Here is an 18,406-nt window from a genome sequence, read left to right as displayed (position 1 = left end):
TCTTTCTTAAAGATACATGTTAAATTTGGGGTAAAGGCTGGGCTATAGGGGAGGTAATAATGTGTGATGTGGTGAACTGGATTAATGGAAAAATTATTAAGGAAATTTATTCTTATTCTGGTAGATGGCTAATAATGTGCTGATATAGATACAGTGAGTTCTGTTTATATGGGGGAAACAGATATGTTTATTTGCTCCTAAATGTGTGGGAATTAATACTAACTATAGTGTTTTATTGTTTGTACTTAATATAACACCTGCATTTAAAAAGTTGCTCTTTTGTGTGTGCATATATGCAGATGGGTGTGAGTTTTCATGCATGTGTAGATATATGTGTCTGGGTGTGCTTGTATGTTTGTGTGTTTTCAAACGTGTGTGCAAGTGGGTATTGGTGTGAGCATGGATGTAAGAGGAAGATGTCAGATATTCTGCGCTATTGCTTTGCTGAGGATTTGAACTGAGGATCTTATGCTTGTGTAGCAAGTCCTCTTCCCCACTGAGCCATCTCCCTAGCCCTTTCCTTCCTTTGGCCTTTTTTTTCCCCTAAAGTAGATTCTGGGGATCAAATTCAGGTTCTCATGCTTGAGTGGCAAACACTGTATTGACTGAGCTCATCTGCCATCCCCCTATTGTCTTTATTTGAAGATTATATTCCTGTTTTGAGGTTTTTCTCTAGAGGTGCTTTAAGGTAATTTCCTTAATGACTCAAAGTCATTTTTAGCCAGTGGACCCTAACATATAAGGTGGCCCTTTGAAAAACAGCACAGGACACTTCAGTATGGATACCTGTAGTTATCAAGCCCTGCATACCTTTTAACAGATGACATCTGAGCAACAAGAACACCATGATTTCAACCCTTTTTCTGTTTATCACCTGTGCTAATTAGTCTGTTAACATGTGCAGTACTAGGGATGAACCTAGGGCCTCATGCACTTGAGGTGAGTGCTTCTTTTTTGAGCCACAGCCTCAACTCTTAACAAAGATTTTGATAGTTAACTTCTTTTTATAAAGCTCATCTTGGTTCATTTTCATTTGACTAGGGTGGTGGAGAAAATAACCTGAAGAGTCATAGTCGTACTAATAGTGGCATTAGTTCAGCAAGTGGAGGAAGCACAGAACCTACAACACCTGATAGCGAGAGACCTGCTCAAGCTCTCCTAAGGGATTATGGTAAGCTGTGTTTAAAACAGTCTGTTAGCATTTACACGTGTATTAATTCTCAGATTCACAAAGTAAGCAAAACTTAAACTTTTCAGGAATTGAAAACAAAAATAAAAATTGTATCTACCTAGGTATAATAGAAAATGCTAGTTAAAAAAAAACTAAGGAAAAAGCATTTTTATGATTTCTTGTAGCTCTGTTTTGGAGTTTTTAGATCTTACAGATTTTTATGGTGAAAGGTCTGGGTTCTGTACCAGGATCTGATGATGCAGGCTCATATAAGATGTGGGCCTTGCTTCAGAGTTCTCAGAATGATGGCAGAGCCACATAATTGTAGTTGTGAGGGAAGTGATGGAGGCTGAATTAGAGGAGATCTAGAGGAGCATGTGTCTCCATGTTAAAACTGTCTTGTTAGGCTCTTCAGCTATAAGAATAAAGAGATGTTTTTTTTTTTTGTTTTTTTTTTTTTTGCTCTGCTAAATAAAACACTTGTCAGCAAAGGATCTTGTTTAGTGATGTCCTTTATACTGAGCAATTATTTTATGGATTTAGTGTGAATGCTTTATGTTTTTATGCACAAATGCTAATAGTGATTGAATCTGTGTTTATTCCATGAGATTAGGATATCTAATTCCCTAGATGTGAGCTTGACTTTTTAGTCGTCTGGAAGATTCATGAACCGTGTTCATGAGGCATGCTTTCATTTGCAGTTTATGATACGTTACCCATCAGCATGTCAAGTACAGAGTCATACAGCACATTTAAATTGTTACTTCTTACATAGATTTAGGCATTCTCTAGGTTGAACGTTTCTAGTATATTCTAAGACATTACAAAGCTAAAGATAATTTGTTGTTACTGCATGTGTTGCATATAAGTGTTTGCAGTGATTGTTCCAGTATTTTCAGTTGGTGTTAGTGACTTCTGCTTGTTATGTCATATTTTTTACTAAGAAATCCAGATTTGTGTTAGTGTCGCATGACTGTCTCTCTTTAATGATCATTCCTTTTTCTGTTGTCACTGCCCTCTTTCTGATAGGATCCACAGGTATAATGCCCCTAAAGCTTCCTTTATAATTACAATTTAATTTATCATAGTTTAATTTCTTGGAATTCACTCTTGAAGTAATAATTACTTTAAATATAAAATTGAAGTTCAAGTAAAAACATTGGCTTGGTTATTTAACCTTTTTAAAGATATTAAAGTAGCGGTACAGAGTTAAATGTAAATATGGGCTTGAAAAGGCATTGCATGTGGGTTTTACTGGTTTAAACCCTGTCATTTCAACAGATGCTTTAAGGTAATGCTTAGCATCTGAGGAGGCTATGAGGTTGAATTCTTCCCTCTGTAAAACTCTAGGAAATACTTAAGTGCCTTTTCATTGTTCTTTTTGAAGACTAAACTCTATAAGTTATAATTTATTTAAAAATTTAAGATGGCATTTTTCATTTTAAGGATTGTACTGAAACTGCCAAGTCTATAGTGTTCTTTATCAGAGTGTGGACTGGGAGCTAGAAGCTGGCCCAGCCCCTTGTGTGCCTTGTGCACCATCAGGCCTGGTGCTCAGGCTGGTGGGCGGGAAGCATAGCTCTGTGTGGGTGCCCATTGTGCTCACTGTGGCTGCTGTGGTCTGTGCCTGGCGGAATGCTGTGCTTCTGTTACTAATGCTTAGTTGTTTTCCCTCCCTGTGGGTGTGGCATTGGGTTATATCCTAGCTCTTAATACAGATTCAGCTGCTGGCCTCCTGATTCGCAGCATCCATCTTGTCACCCAGAGACTCAACTCCCAGTGGCGGCAAGATATGAGCATTTCCCTGGCTGCTCTAGAGCTCCTCTCTGGCCTGGCAAAGGTAAGACAGCTCTTACTTTAGCTCAGACCTGCGGCATGCTTTTATTTATTTATTTTTGACACACACTCCTTTGTGTGGACATTTTAGTGTTGTCAGTATACTTGCATATTTTACATCCAGAGTATTCAAAATTGAGCCTCCAAGTGAAATTTTGCAAAATGAGAAATAGGAGCAAAGAATATGAGTATTTCTGCCCAGGTACAGAAAACATTTCAGTACTGGTGATTATTTGTACACAATAGTATATTTATTGCTTTTCTAAAGACTTTATTATAAAGTATTTCTGTGATAACTATTTTCTGTTACCAATATTGAGCAAAAATTGACTATACAGTCAACTTTTTCTCACATATTTCAGTTTTATTGAACCTTAGAAGTGGAGTCCAGTTGCTCTTAACACCTCAGTCTCTCTTGTTTTCTCTCTGAAACATAAAACTAACCATTTTAAAGCAAGTAACTCAGTGCCTACGTACATTTGCAGTGTAGTGCAACCTACCACCTACACTTTCAAAGTGTTTTTGTTACTGCAGAAGGAAATCCCTAAGCCTCGAAGCAGTTGCTCCCTTACCACCCTCCCAACTACCACTTCCTCTGACAGCTACTGGTCTTCACTGTATTTCTTTGCATCTACCTAATCAGGACTGTTCACACAAAAAGATCAGGATGAAAATGATGCAATGCGTGTCATTTCAGGAATATGTCTCACTTGATGTAATTTTTTAAGATTCAGCCCCTTTTTATGGTTGCACAGCATTGGGCTGAATGTAACTATCATTGTTTATTTGCCTGCTCATCAGTGAGACATACTCCTGAGTATGAATATAAAGATGTATTAGTTACTTGTCTCATGCTGTGACAAAATACCCTGACAAAAGCAACTTAAGGATGGTAGGGTTTATTTTGGCTCACAGTTCAAGGGTACAGTCCATTATGGCGGGGATGTCAAGGTGGCAGGAGCTTGAAGCAGCTAGTCATGTTGAGTCTGCAGTCAGGAAGAAGAGAGCAGATGAATGCTTGTGCTCAGCTGGCTTCCTCCTTTTTATGCAGTCCATGACCCAAACCCAGGGAATAGTGCCACTCTCCTTTAAGGTGAGTGTTCCTACCTCAATATCATTAGTTGCTAGGGAAATGGAATTAGATTCATAATGAAATACTTTTACATACTCAATAAAATGGCTAACATGGAGGGCTAGGAGTATAGCTCAGGGTCAGAGTGCCTGCTAATCAAGCAAAAGAATATGAAAGCAAATCCTCAGCACCCACTTAAAAAGCCAGGCATGACCACATAGATCTCAGAGCGGCAGGTGGAGATAGGCAGATCTCATGAGTTTACTAGCCGGTCAGCCTAGCTTGAAACAGCAAGCTTTAGACAGGAACCTTGAGACTTCCATCTCAAGGGAATAATGTAGAAAACAATAGAACAGTGATTTTCAACCTGTGGGTCCCAACCCCTTTGGGGTTGAATAACTTTTTACAGGGGCTGCCTAAGACCTTTGAAAAACCCAAATATTTACATTACAGTTCACACAGTAGCAAAATTACAGTTACGAAGTAGCAACAAAAATAATTTTATGATTGGGGGGTTACCATAACACAAGGAACTGTATTAAAAGGGTCACAGCATTAGTAGGGTTGAGATCCACTGTGATAGAGGAAGACTTTCAGCAGTCCTCCTGTGGCCTCTGCATATACACAGATGCAGGTACTTACATACACATGTACATACATGCATATGCTATGCATACACAAAGAAACAAAGTCAGGCTAAATTACATATAAAGAAACAAACAGAGTCAGGCTAAATTTAAAAAGTCTTGTCAGTACCAAATGTTGATGAGGATATAAGGAAACTGTTAATGAGAATGTTAATTGGAATAACAACTTTGGAAAACAGTTTGGAAGATCCTTAAAATTTTAATGGTTCAGTGGTTAAGAGTACCGGCTGCTCTTCCAGAGGACCTGGTTTCAATTCCCAGCAGACACATGGCAGCTCACAACTGTCTATAACTCCAGTTCTAGAGGATCCGACACCCTCACACAGACATACATATAGGCAAAACACCAGTGCACATAAAAATTAAACAAACATTTAATCACATTTGTATATTATGACCTTGTCATTCCAGTCCCAGTATGTAAAAGAACATATATCCATTCAATGACATGGGTGTTCATAGCAACTATATTTGTAATGTTTACAAATAACCCAAATGAACATTGGAAATAACCCCAGTGAACATTAGCAGGTTACTGAGTAGCCAAATTGTGCTATATTCATGTACTAGAATACTGCTAAATAAAAAGAAACATTACCAAAAAAAAAAAGATACATCTGGAAGTAATGCTGAATAGAAGAAAGAAGCTAGCTAAATACCCTTCCCTGAAATAGGTACTATTGAACTTATATGTACTTTAGGAAATATATTCTGGTCTATTGTGATAGCAGATAAGCAGTTTCTCACAGAGGAGAGCAAGAGAAATGGGAGGAAACTTATAAAGGTGCATGAGGAGATTTGGGGTGATGTTTGTGCATTATCTGATTATGGTAACAGTTCTTTGAGGTTACATACTTTGAACATATGTAACTTATTGCAATTGATAATTGAACTTCCTAAGCTGTGTTTCACTATACTTTGTACAGAGCAAAACCCATCACTATGAGGTTGGGTTAGGGATTTTAAAAATGTATGTGTTTCTTTGCTGACCATTCCTGCACATTTTGCAACAAAGGTGTAAACAAGTAAAGTACTGTTTTAGGGTTTGAGAATGCTACTTTTTTTGTTGTATGCAATGGTATATCTGGAATTTTCTGTTCCTGTATATAAATACTATTTAAAACCAAGGCCTCTTGTATATCACATTGTCAGACAGGCTCAGTTGCAGGGCAAATGCTTGGTGTACTGGTTCCTGACTAACTGGTTCTGTTCCTTAAATGGACATGCTTAGGTGAAGGTGATGGTTGACTCAGGAGACCGGAAGCGTGCCATCAGTTCTGTATGCAGTTATATTGTATACCAGTGCAGTCGGCCAGCTCCTCTTCACTCCCGGGATCTGCACTCCATGATAGTGGCAGCATTTCAGTGTCTCTGTGTCTGGCTGACAGAACACCCTGATATGCTGGATGAAAAGGTGAGCTGATTCAGTCTTAAAACACCAAGCAAGAATGAAACTGTGTTGACAAAATGCCCTTTAAAAGAGAATATCTGAATTTAAATACAGTATCACATACTTTGAATTTACTTGTTTGATTTCAGTAGGATACTTAACTCTTTTGAACATAACTTGTAAACTGTCAGTATGCTTACATTTGATTCCAAATAATCCCATAGAGAAGTTCTTTATGAAAAAGAGACCTTACCTAGTTCATCTGAACTAGCATGACTTCTTTTATAAAAAATTTTATTAATTCTTGTAAAATTTCATATTGTGTATTTTAGACATACTTGTCCACTTTCATCAGATTCTATCCTCTCTACCCTCACTTTCCTACCTACCCAATTTTGAGTTTTTTTGTTTGTTTGTTGTTGTTGTTTCTCTCTATTAAGTCCAGTTTGTGTTTCTTTTAGGTGTGGGGCCTGCCCTATAGTATGGTCAAGTTACCAGTGATCATATCATTAAAGAAAGTTGATTCTACTTGTCCTACCTAGCACCTGTCATCTACAGTCCCATAGGCCAATAGCTCCCCAGCTAGTGATAATATTTTTTGTCCATTTCTGCCACCTCCATGTTGGAATTTTGTTTGGCTTGAGCTTAAGTCTTTTTTTTTTTTTTTTTTATTTATTTATTTTTATCAGTTACATTTTATTAACTCTGTATCCCAGCCATGTCCCGATCCCTCATTCCCTCCCAGTCCCTCCCTCCCTCCCTCATCTCCACCGTGCCCCTTTCCAAGTCCACTGATAGGGGGGACCTCCTCCCCATTCAAGTCTTGTGTATGCTTTCCCAGTTGCTGTGAGCTCATATGTACAACTGTTCTATCTGAAAAAAAAAAAAAAATACTAGCATGACAGACTGGAGATAGATACTAAAGCTATTTTGTTTCCTATTATCAAACAAAGAAGGGCACCTAATTGTGAATCTGCAAAGCTAGGGCACAGCTTAGCTGTAAGAGTTTTTTTTATGGAAACATTGTATTTCTTACAGGTTTCTGCATTTTTAAGTGGGCACAGCTATCTAGTCTGTTTTCTATGTCACTGTACTTTACAGGGAGGCAGGCATAATAAGCTCAGTGACAGTAGAGCTTTCCAGGGTCACTGGGTATTTATAGAGATCTTTGTAAGTAATATTGTTAATAAAATCTGAGTTTTCATGTGGCTTTTAAAGTTATGATTTCAGAAACTGTTTTACAGGACTGGACTTATAGATAAGTTTAATTGAATGCTTGCTTAGTATTTATGAAGGACTCAGTTTGATCTCTAGTGGTATACAAACCAGCTATGAATGTGTGTATTTGTAAGTCCACGTACTTGGGAGGTAGAAGAAAGGAGATCAGAAGGTTAAGGCTGGCTACATAATGAATTAGAGGCCAGTGTGGGCTACATGAAACTCTGTTACATAAAACAATTTTAAAAGGAAATTATTTTAAGAGTCAGTCATTGGAGTTGGGGATGGTGGCACCTGCTAGCACTTAAGAAGCAGAGGTTCAAGGTCAGCTTGGGCTACATAATGAGTTTGAGAAGGGCCTGAGGTCCCTAGTGAGATCCTTTTCAAAAAATAAATAACCTCTTATATATTAGGTAGTCTGATGTGTCTTAAACCATCTGGGTTTGACTAAATTACTTCTGAATCTATTTTATGTAGCTATTCAGGGTTTGTGACAGTCCACAGTAATTTTGTGAGCTCTATAACTGATAAAATTAAAGCCTGTCTTCAGTTTCCTTCTGAACTGGAAACTAGAAACTGGAGCTCCACCTCCAAAACAAACACTGTTATGTTATGTCTTCTCTTAAGTAATTGATCTGGAGCTGGTAAGATGGCTCAGCAGGTAAAAGTGCTTGCCATCAAGTTTAATGACTTAAGTTTGATATCTGAGTCCCAAATGTTGGGAGGAGAGAACCAACTCTCAAAAGCTATTCTCTGACCTTAGCTTATACACAAATACACATATACTCTCTCTTAAATAAAATGTGTGTTTGAAGTGTTTTTAAAAATCATTCTGTCTTTCCCTGCTTCTAGGATTGCCTTAAGGAAGTACTGGAGATTGTAGAACTGGGTATCTCAGGAAGCAAGTCCAAGAACAGTGAGCAAGAGGTCAAGTACAAAGGTGACAAGGAGCCAAACCCTGCATCCATGAGGGTAAAAGATGCTGCAGAAGCCACTTTAACATGGTATGGAAACAGCTGCTGAAGACTGAGCTGTAACAGTCAGGGCAGCAGTGACAACTGCTGCTCTGTCTTCCTTTTTGAGCACAGAGTAGCTCAGCCCCTGTAGGATGCTGCATCTCCAGATATAAAATGGAAAAGAAACGCTCTTTGAACTCATTCTTAGACCAGCAAGAAACCAGAGAGTTGGGATCTTTGTATGTTCGTACTGGCTGATACTAACTCAGGCTGGATCATGTTAGAACCAGAAGTATCTTGAAGTTACTGCTTCCCTTTCTCAGCCTAGAGATGAGCTGTATCTGCTTCCCAGGGCTGGTCTCTACTACATCTTTTATGTTATAGTCACCTAAGATTTTTTTTTAACTCCCTTGTAAGAGCTTGGTAATAGAATCATACAGATAAGTCAGATTCAGTTATTACCATGAACACCATCTGGTTCAGTAGGGAAGATGAAATAGAAATACAAAGTTCTTCAGTGTTAGGTGGATAGTAAGTGCCCCAAAAGAAGAAATACAAATAAAATGTCAGGGGGCTGGGAGGAGGATAAAGTAAAAACATGCTTAGGGGGAACCACATTGACCTGGGCTGAGAGTATGGGTAACGTTTGACTTGTGAGCACCATTGTAGGCAATTAAGAATATATATCACATGGAAGCAAGAGATTGTTTCTTTGAAAGGTTGGCAGAAAGAGTTTGTACCTGGTGAATGGGGGGACTGCAAAGAGGATTGTGTTTGGCCACTTCTACAGACTGAAGGGACTGAATAAGTAGAGATTAAATAGATCCATAGACTGTGTAAAGATGTGGCTCATGCAAGGATGACTGTGAATAAAAACCTAGGAAAACAGAACCACAGAGTGTCCAATGAGTAGATTTGTGTGTAAGCCAGCTTTGCCCAAGATCCTGACATCTTTTGGGAGCACAGTACTCTTTGCTTCTTTGGAGTATATTTAGATTAGTTGAATTTGTTTCTGTTCTTCTTGGACTTAGGTCATAATTTTCAGCAGGATGCTTGTTTTTGTTTAGAACTGTACACTGTGTTAACGGCTAGACTTTCAGTGCCTTTCTTTTCTAATAGCTAGAAAATTGGTGAAAATAGCTATGAGAGCATGCACTTGTACTACGTGTGGGCTTGGGTAACCATTAAGTGCCATAGCCCTGGGACTTGATGGATACCAGGAAGGAGAAGAAGGCTGCGAGGTGAGCAGAGAGGACCTTGCTCAATAGGAGTTCTTGAGTTCTTCATGCTGCAAGAAGTTTGTCTACTCTAGCCTCACTGTTCCATTAGGGCCATAGTTGCTGCTGAGGCCTGGCTTTGTGCCTGGGGTCTTTCTCCCTCAGATTGTAATGATCTGAATGGCTCTTATCTTCATTTTCTGCTGTCTTGTCTCTGTTAGCAAGTCCATCATGATGTCTTTAGTTTCCACTTTTCAGCAGTGCAGAGTTCCATCATGGTAGGACATGTTTCCAGTTAGTTTCTCTGTTCTCTCTCAAAGTTGCTGCCTTTTTTTTGTCAGCATCACCATTGTTTTTTGTTTTCTTTTGTTTTGATTCCTTTTGAGGCAGTGTATCACTGTGTATCTCTGGCTGTCCTGGAACTCACTATGTAGGCCAGGCTGGCCTCAAACTCACAGAGTTCCACCTGCCTCTGCCTCCCAAGTGCTAAGTTAAAGGCGTCTGCCACCATGCCCAGCTATCAGCATTGTTTTCAGTTGGCTTTTTCTCTGATTCATGAGGCCGGCAACTGAGTCCAAATAGACAGTCTTTGAAAGGTCTTCTCACCATCCCCTGAGGCCCCAGATAATATTCTGTACTAGGTCCAGCCTCTTAACTGTCTAGTACTTTGTGGCTAAACTTACCATCCTTAAACACCAAGTGATTAAAAACCTTGACTAGATCTCCTGTTTTCTACCTTACCTGAATTCCAGTGGAGGGTCAGGGAGATGATCTGATTTTTCCCACCACTCCTCCTGAGCACTCCCTTGCTGTAGCCGAGCACTTGTAGTGGTAAACTGGGCATGCTCATACCTGCTTATATATTCTCTTGCATTTCAGGCAACATTGTATACTTCCCATGCTCGCAGTAAATCTGTCTACTCAAACCTCCTTCTGATTTTTGAAGCACAACTATTTTCACTACTTCTACACTCGCTGTCTGACCTGTCTCACATATTGTGGACTTCCTTACTGTCACAGTCATACCGAACTTATTTGGTACATACCCATTCTGTCTTTAATAACCTTTAAAATGTACATATTAATAGGTTGGATTTCTTGACTTTGGCATATAAATTCAAAAATCATTTCAGTGGTATTGTTGCTTAAGGCATATTTACTAAATGCTTGGCCTTCAGTTGGGGCTTATAGTCTGCCGCTAAGATTTCCAACTTTGTTAAGTTATTAAAAGCTTGATGTTTTATATCAAACTAAAATCTCACATGGTAACTTATTCTCATTGGTTCTTACTCAGACTTTTGGTAGTGAAAGCCTTTCACCAGGCAGCAGCAGTATACAACAACAGTGTTCATGTTGCTCTGTTACTTTCTGCTAGTGCCTTCATGTGGTTTTCTTTTTCTTTTCTTTTATCTTTTTAATTAAATTCTTATTTTTATATTAATTACAATTTATTTACTTTGTATCCCATCTATAGCCCTCTCCCTCATTCCCTCTCAATCCCACCCTTCTTCCCTCATCTCCTCCTTACCCTTCTCTAAGTCCACTGATAGGGGAGGTCCTCCTCCCCTTCCATCTGACCCTAGTTTATCAGGTCTCATCAGGACTGGCTGCAATGTTCTCCTCTGTGGCCTAGCAAGGCTGCTTCTCTCTGCATGGTTTTCGTATTATGTGGATTTGAGTACCTTTATTATTCTGTCACTCAGCTGACATAGCTCTGACCATGTATCACTCACAGGTATAATATCTCATTATCTCTGAGTATAATATCCTCAGAGAACACTGAGTATAGTGTTCTCTGGGGGATCTGACTGTCTTCAAACTCTAGAACAGTGAATATCATCAACATCTCTTGGGAGACTGCAGCAAGACTTGAGCGCTGGAGACTCTCATTAAGTTAACTGTACTCTTGCAGTCTTTTTCATGTTTCATTTTCATCTGTTATTCTCATTGTATGCTTAATTGCTTGGGAGTGTTTGAATGTAAGATATTCCACATTATCTGTACTCTTTAAATCCTGACTCTTATTCTGAGATATGATCTTTGTAGATTAAGTTCTTGTCTATTGTAGGTTCTATTTATTTATTTATTTGTTTTTTTTTTGTTTTTTTTTTTTTTGTTTTTGGTTTTTCTTAATTATTCTGCTTTTTTCCCCCACCCTTAAGACTCTGCAGTCTTGGCTGTCCTGGAACTCACTGTGTAGACCAGGCTGGCCTTGAACTCACAGAGATCTGCCTGCCTCTGTCTCATGAGTGCTGGGATTAAAGACATGTGCCACTATACCCTGCTCTTTACAAAAACAAAACATGTATTTGTATGGTGCATGGGCCTGTGCACATCAGAAGACAACTTTGAGAGTCTTTCCTCTTTCTACCATATAATCCAATTCTGTTGGGATTGATAACAGTGGTCTTCACCCACTGACCTCAAATTAATGGCAGTCTCTTACCTCAGCTTTTGTGGTTGCTGGTATTACAAGCATGAACAAAGCATTATGAGTTTCTATTGTGTATTCTTACCAGAACATTGCTTATAGAAAGCAGAGGTTGAACCTCAGAGCATACCAGCGGAGACTTTCCTCCAGAGGTTCATAAGGAATTTTAATCTTTATCATGACACAGTCAAGTGCTTGTCTTCATTTCATAGATGTTTACTCACCGTTCCAGTCTAGTCTCCTACAGGGAGAGAAGAATGTGGTGAGACTGGTAATATTTCATCTAAGTGACCTAACAGCAGCCTGTTCGATAACATCATAGACCTTACATGGGACATGACAAGCTCACCGGGGTCTTTGTGCTTCGTGAGTTCTGGTTCTGTTCCATGGAGAAAGCCAAAGCTGTATTTTCTCAGTCCTAGTCTCCTAGGATGTCTCCCAGTTATTAGAGTACTGAATTTACCAAGTTCCCTCATTCCTTGAATTGTAGCAGCAGTACTTCTAGGAGGAGAGAAAACTGTAAGGAAAACATCTGCCTTCTATTATCAGACACAATGCCTTCTGTTACCAGAGACCTTAGAGAGCTGAGGCCAGGCCATCCAAGCTGAAGATGAGTGGCAAAAATGGTATTGAGAGTTGAGATGGTCAGTGAGTAAGAGCACTTGCTGTACAAGCATAAGTACTTGGGTTCAGATCTCCAGTGCTCATGTGAAAAGCTAGACATGGCGATGTGCACCTGTAACCTCACTAGAGGTTAAGCCTAGAAGGGAAGGCAAAGACAGGAGGAGCACTGGGGCCTTTTGGCTGCCAGCCTAGTTCACATTCTTTAAGAGACACTGTCTTGAGGGATTAAGGTAGAGGATGATAGAACAGGATTCTTCATGTCTTCCACATATGCACACCCCTCACATATGCATATATCACACATGCAACACACGCACATGTGCATATGCACACACAAAAATGTTGAGAAATGGGCCAGGTGGATATTACATGGTAAAACATTTTTGTTTCAATATAGAATGTTTTTTCTTTGAGCCTCAGTTTCTTACTACAAATGAGGGTAATAAAAAATGGAAATAATAATGATACTTATTTCATAAGGTTATTATGAACCCATATGAGAAATGTATATAAAGTGCCTAGAACAGTACTTGTCATAAAATGAGAGCTAGGTGAGTTACTAAATTCGTTACATTTTTACAGAAATCTTTCCTCTCTCTCTCTCTCTTTCTGTGTGTGTGTGTGTGTGTGTGTGTGTGTGTGTGTGTACACAAGTGTATACACATACTCTGTATACACACACAATCAAACATTTCTGAATGGTAAGACTTGAGGAGTAGAACTCTACTTTATAAAGCATTTTGTATCATAGATTTACTTATGACAGTTTTTTGAGATTTAACTATTAGTGTCTCAAGTTCTTTACCTGAAATGAGGATATATCTATTTCTGGCCATTCAGGAAGAGGGCAGCAGGCCCTGGTTTTTGTCCTCTTAACGACCAGTTAGCTCTTAGGAGTCTTAAGTTTTCTTATCTAAAAAGTGAGGGGGTCTGGCTAATTTCTATGTCCTTTTCTAGACCCAAGATACTTTGGCTGTTATAATCCTGAAACCTGGAGCACACAAGCATGGTTTTAAGTGTGCCTTTAGGACCTTCCTGATTTGGAACTGTAGTCAGTGGTATTTCCTGGATAACAGAGAGAAATTTGCTTGCAGTATTTTGTTAGGAAGAAGCAGGACTTGGCAGGTGGAGGACCAAAACTGCTGCAAGTGGAGGCAGTTGTGACAAAATGTTCAAGCTGATTTGATTCCCAGTGTTCTCTCCAGCTGGAAGGGACCTGGGATCTAGGGGCCTTACTAACCAGTGACTGTGGTCTGTCCTAGAAAGAAGCAGTGATCCTGTGTGAGGCATCCATGGTTGAGGGCAGTTCCTAGGCTTGTTGAAAGCTGTGGCTACTGTCAGCCTGACTCTAGGAGAGTGGCTTTCCTTCTAGGGGTTCAGGTTCTACCCAGCATGCCATGGGGAGTAAATCTGACCTGTGAGGAGGAAGCATAGCTCTGTTCAGTTAATTCAGAAGGGCAGAAGGATACAAAAATCCAGGTGGTAAAGTTAGAATTTTCTTTTGGAATTAATTGTCTTTTATTCCATTCTTTGTAGTATCATGCAGTTGCTTGGTGCATTTCCTTCGCCCAGTGGTCCTGCCTCTCCTTGTAGTCTGGTGAATGAGACCACTCTGATCAAATACTCCAGGCTGCCAACTATAAACAAGCATAGTTTCCGGTACTTTGTTTTGGATAACAGTGTCATCCTGGCAATGCTGGAGCAACCACTTGGAAATGAGCAGAGTAAGTTGTAGCACTCTTAGCTTTCTCTACTGCTCAAACAGTGTATTCTCAGTTCTGTCAGGGAAGCAAAGATTGAATTCAAAGTAACTGTTTGTCAAAGACTTGACGCTATAGGATAACATCACCAGAGAAACAGAGGTCAGAATATGGAATATGCATATAAAGTAGAATGTTTTAAAGATTTTTTTTTGTATGCTGAGATATTGAAGTGTGTCAAACTTTTATATAAAGTTTACCTTAGTGAGATATTTTATATTTGCTATTTTAAAAAATTATGTTCACTCTTCGTGTAAATCTTGGATCCTGCACTACTCCCTTCCCCTATCACTGCTGTTGCAGTTATTACTACCCACGAAGAGTAGAAGTTTGAAAAGTCATCTTTGCTTTCTCCTCCTGTTACTTTCTTATATAATTAGTCTCACTGTCTCATTCGCCCCAATGACTCTGACTCTTTTCTTTATATTCCTCTCAATACATCTACATGGAGGGCCTTATTAATTTCGTATGTTGATTTGTTACATTTTCTTTCTATCTGGTCTGATGTCCCCTTTGGCAGTTCAGAAATTTGCTTGCCCTTACCACTGCCCTCCTTGTACCATAGTGTTCATCCTTAAACATGGGGTCTGCTGAAGACATTTTAGTGATTGTTCATTCACAAGACACGCATTGTCCCCCAGTCAGTTTTGACGCTCACAGGGTGTGTGCTTTGCTTAAGGTAACTCGAGAAGGATATAACTAGGATTCAAATCCAGGTTTTCCAGACAATACCATTTTCTGTCGTTGTCCTACCACAGTAGGGCTTCCTCAGTGACTAAAGACACATGTAAAGGTGAACAGAGTCTTTGGCTCCTGTACAACTTCTGCTGACTGTAAGTAGGATGTCATAATTCCACAAAATGAGAGACCTGGCCCTAATCGTAACAGAAGGATACTATCACATAATTTTCATCATGTCATCCTTAAGTTTAGTGATATTAGTATGAAATAGAATGGCACCATTCACTATTGGACAACTCTACCTTCTTTACCTCAGAGCTAAGGCTTGCCTGGCTTGTTCTCCCTGCTGCTTACTTTTTATTATTCTACGACCTACCGACCTAAGCAACTGCTGAGCAGCCTGCGAAATCCTAGTGTCCCCTTTAAGCTTTCTGGGTTTTTTTGTTTTGTTTTTCTCTAGGATTGCCTTGCTCTATTCCAAGTAATTTTACTGCATTAGGTAGTCTAAAAAAAACAAAACAAAACAAAAAAACAGTTTTATATAATTATAAGGGTATTTTGTTTTTTGAGATAGTTAATAACAGAAGAAATGAGAGAGTTTGAACCAATTTTAATTCCCATGACTGAGACAAAGAGAGACAATAAAAAGGATTCTGAGTTCTTAATACACATCTCCATCCCTGAGCTTCTGCTGGCAGGAAACAGTGCCTGCCTCCAGTAGGCAGCAGGATCCCAGTCTGTGAGCAAATGTAATGTCAACACTGCAGAGATCCAACCTGTTTTTCTTTCTTAAAAGTTGTCTTCAACACTGTAAGTTTAAGAGTGTTTGCTATGATAGATACGATCCCACCAAAATACATGTATAGAGGTATGCAAGGATGTTAGGACAGTTAAAATGGACTGGTTGATACAGAGTGGGGCAGTAGTACTCGTGGTACTTGGCTGTGGCATTGCACTTTCGGAGGCCCTGAGTGAGGGCTTTAATCATGAGATGTCCCACAGGTGTTAGCAGGTTATATGTTAAATGGTTGCTATCTGAAGTAAAAGCTTCTATACATACATTTTATTCTAGATGATTTTTTCCCCTCTGTCACTGTGCTGGTCCGGGGAATGTCTGGAAGACTTGCTTGGGCTCAGCAGCTTTGCCTTTTACCCAGAGGAGCAAAAGCAAATCAGAAGGTACATCAGAAGTTACAGTGTGTGCGTGAGTACATATACATGGGTGCATATGATTGCGTGTGTACATCTGTGTGTGGGGTGACTTAAAGATAAATAACATTCCAACAGAAAGTCACAGGTTACATGAATGTTTTGGGTCCCTAGCCTGGTCCTCTCTCTCTGAATTTACTTTGGAATCGTCTCAGGAACCTAGAACCCTGGGTCTATTGAACTTCTTATAGGTACTTTTAAAACAAGGATAGTTTTCAGAAGCTTTCCTGATGATCCCGATACTCAGTTAGGAATAAGGACTGCTGAACAGTAGTCCCAGGTATTTCTATGCAACTTTAAAAGTCAGATACTTTTTTAAAAGTCAGAATGTTTTGCACGATTCATTCTTTATGTTAATATGCTATATGTTTTACTGTATTATCACATTTAAAATTATGTGAATATTTCCTGCTTGTTGGAAAATTCAGAAAGAAAGAGTGTTTAAATCACCTGTAGTCACATTTCAGAGGAAGCTAGTCGTAGTTCAATAGTTAATATTTCACTGAGTTTTCTTCAAATCACTTTTCTTTCTGAATAAGGTTAACAGCTTAAAGAAATAAGTATTTTGTATAGTGGTTTTTAAATTATTAATTTTTTAAAAGTTTAATTTTATTTATATATTTATTTATTACAATTTATTCATTTTGTATCCCCGCTAAATTATTACTTTTTAAGAATTTATTTATGTTACTAAAAATTATTTTTAAATACTACAATGAAATTTGCCAGCATTTGGATTCTCTTTTAATTTAACACGTGAGTTGTGTCTGTTAGTGAACGAGCAGGTTGCATTCTGTGGGTAGCTCTGTAAGACTCAAAGGGGGAAGGAAGGATTAGGAAAGCGTCCGTGTGTATGTACTAGGACAGCACATTGGGGCCGTGAAGAACTAGATTTGGGCCCATGCTCTTAGTTAAGCCAGCTAAAGTTCTAACTGAACACACGTTTTTTTTAGAGATGCTGTGGAACTGAACTTATATTTTACTGTGGAGAGTGAAGCAACTTGAGAGTTCTTAGGAAGAAAGTTTGGGTCTATGGTCTTTTGTTTGTTCTTATTTTCATTTTGCACTGGGGATAAAACCTAGGACCGTGGGGCCTGGCCTGGTGGAAGATACCTTCAATCCCCAAGGTAGAGGCAGGTGGATTTTTTTTGACTTTGAGGTCAGCCTGGTCTGCAGAGCTAGTTCTACAGACTACACAGAGAAATTCTGTCCTGAAAAAAACAAAACAAGCTAGGACAGTGTACATGTTTTAGGAAGTTGCAGTCTTAAAACTTTAAACTGCCTTAATTGTTGAGTGTGGATGACTGAGGCTTGGACAGTAGAGGTCTGCAAGCTATTTATTAGTCATGAAATCTATTAAGTGGACAAACATTTTTAGAAAAATGAAATTGAATACACACTTGTATCATTAGCACAGCATGTGCAGATTCTGCTGAGTGTTGAGGATATGCATGCCTAGGAAAATAGACGCATCAAAGCAGACCAGAGAGAGGCATGGCCAGACATGGCATTGTGGTGGTTGTTGGATGATGTGTAATGCCCATAATGCCATTTGTTTTATTTTAACAGGTTTTTGTGCCTGAACCTCGCCCAGTTCCTAAAAATGATGTTGGATTTAAATATTCTGTGAAACATCGACCATTTCCTGAAGAGGTGGACAAGATTCCTTTTGTGAAAGCAGACTTGAGCATTCCAGATTTACATGAAATTGTCACTGAAGAAGTAAGACAAGTTAATGTTAGCTCCTGCTGAAAGGACAAATGCAAATATTTTTTGGTGGTATTTGTGGTCAGGCATCGCCTTTAGTGTTAGGGAGGAGAAGCAGAAGGTGACTTGGGTCTCTGCCATCAGAAGCTTGATGTATCAGAGGATGGGTGTGTAGATTTGGACCAATCGACAAGAACTAAACATCTTTTAGAGACAGGGTCCTTGGCCACTTGGGCTGTTCACAATAGGTTTCAGTAGTATGATAACATGATCAAACTCTGGTAGTAAAGATGGATATTTGAATAGTACAAGAAGTGGGATTGGGATTGGAGAGGAAAATCCAACCCTTGAAAGGTGCTCACATCTGAGGCTTGGGAGCATTTGCTTATGCATGTTCTCAATAGTGAAGGTTGAGGTGGTTGTATTATTAAAAGCCAGGTTGTTAAGAGATTTTTTTCATGCATGAAGGAGTGAAACTTTAAAGTAG

The 18,406-nt window shown here is 39.1% G+C and overlaps 1 protein-coding gene across 6 annotated transcripts in view; it reads left to right on the top strand.

Moving 5' to 3' along the window:
* Positions 1-18,406, top strand: part of Ralgapb (Ral GTPase activating protein non-catalytic subunit beta) — an 86,238-nt gene that overhangs the window by 37,688 nt on the left and 30,144 nt on the right. For 4 of the 6 annotated variants that reach the window (XM_021663811.2, XM_021663838.2, XM_060382912.1 and 1 more), the window contains 7 exons: positions 1,042-1,171; positions 2,878-3,011; positions 5,958-6,140; positions 8,187-8,338; positions 14,099-14,286; positions 16,076-16,182; positions 17,782-17,934. In XM_021663811.2, the coding sequence (XP_021519486.1) occupies positions 1,042-1,171; positions 2,878-3,011; positions 5,958-6,140; positions 8,187-8,338; positions 14,099-14,286; positions 16,076-16,182; positions 17,782-17,934 (1,047 nt within the window). The remainder of the gene's footprint in view (positions 1-1,041; positions 1,172-2,877; positions 3,012-5,957; positions 6,141-8,186; positions 8,339-14,098; positions 14,287-16,075; positions 16,183-17,781; positions 17,935-18,406) is intronic. The other 2 variants (XM_021663822.2, XM_021663844.2) reach the window with 1 other exon arrangement.

Source organism: Meriones unguiculatus, chromosome 4 (genome assembly GCF_030254825.1).
Source record: "Meriones unguiculatus strain TT.TT164.6M chromosome 4, Bangor_MerUng_6.1, whole genome shotgun sequence".
NCBI classification, from domain to species: domain Eukaryota; kingdom Metazoa; phylum Chordata; class Mammalia; order Rodentia; family Muridae; genus Meriones; species Meriones unguiculatus.
This window is presented reverse-complemented; position numbering and strand designations above follow the sequence as displayed.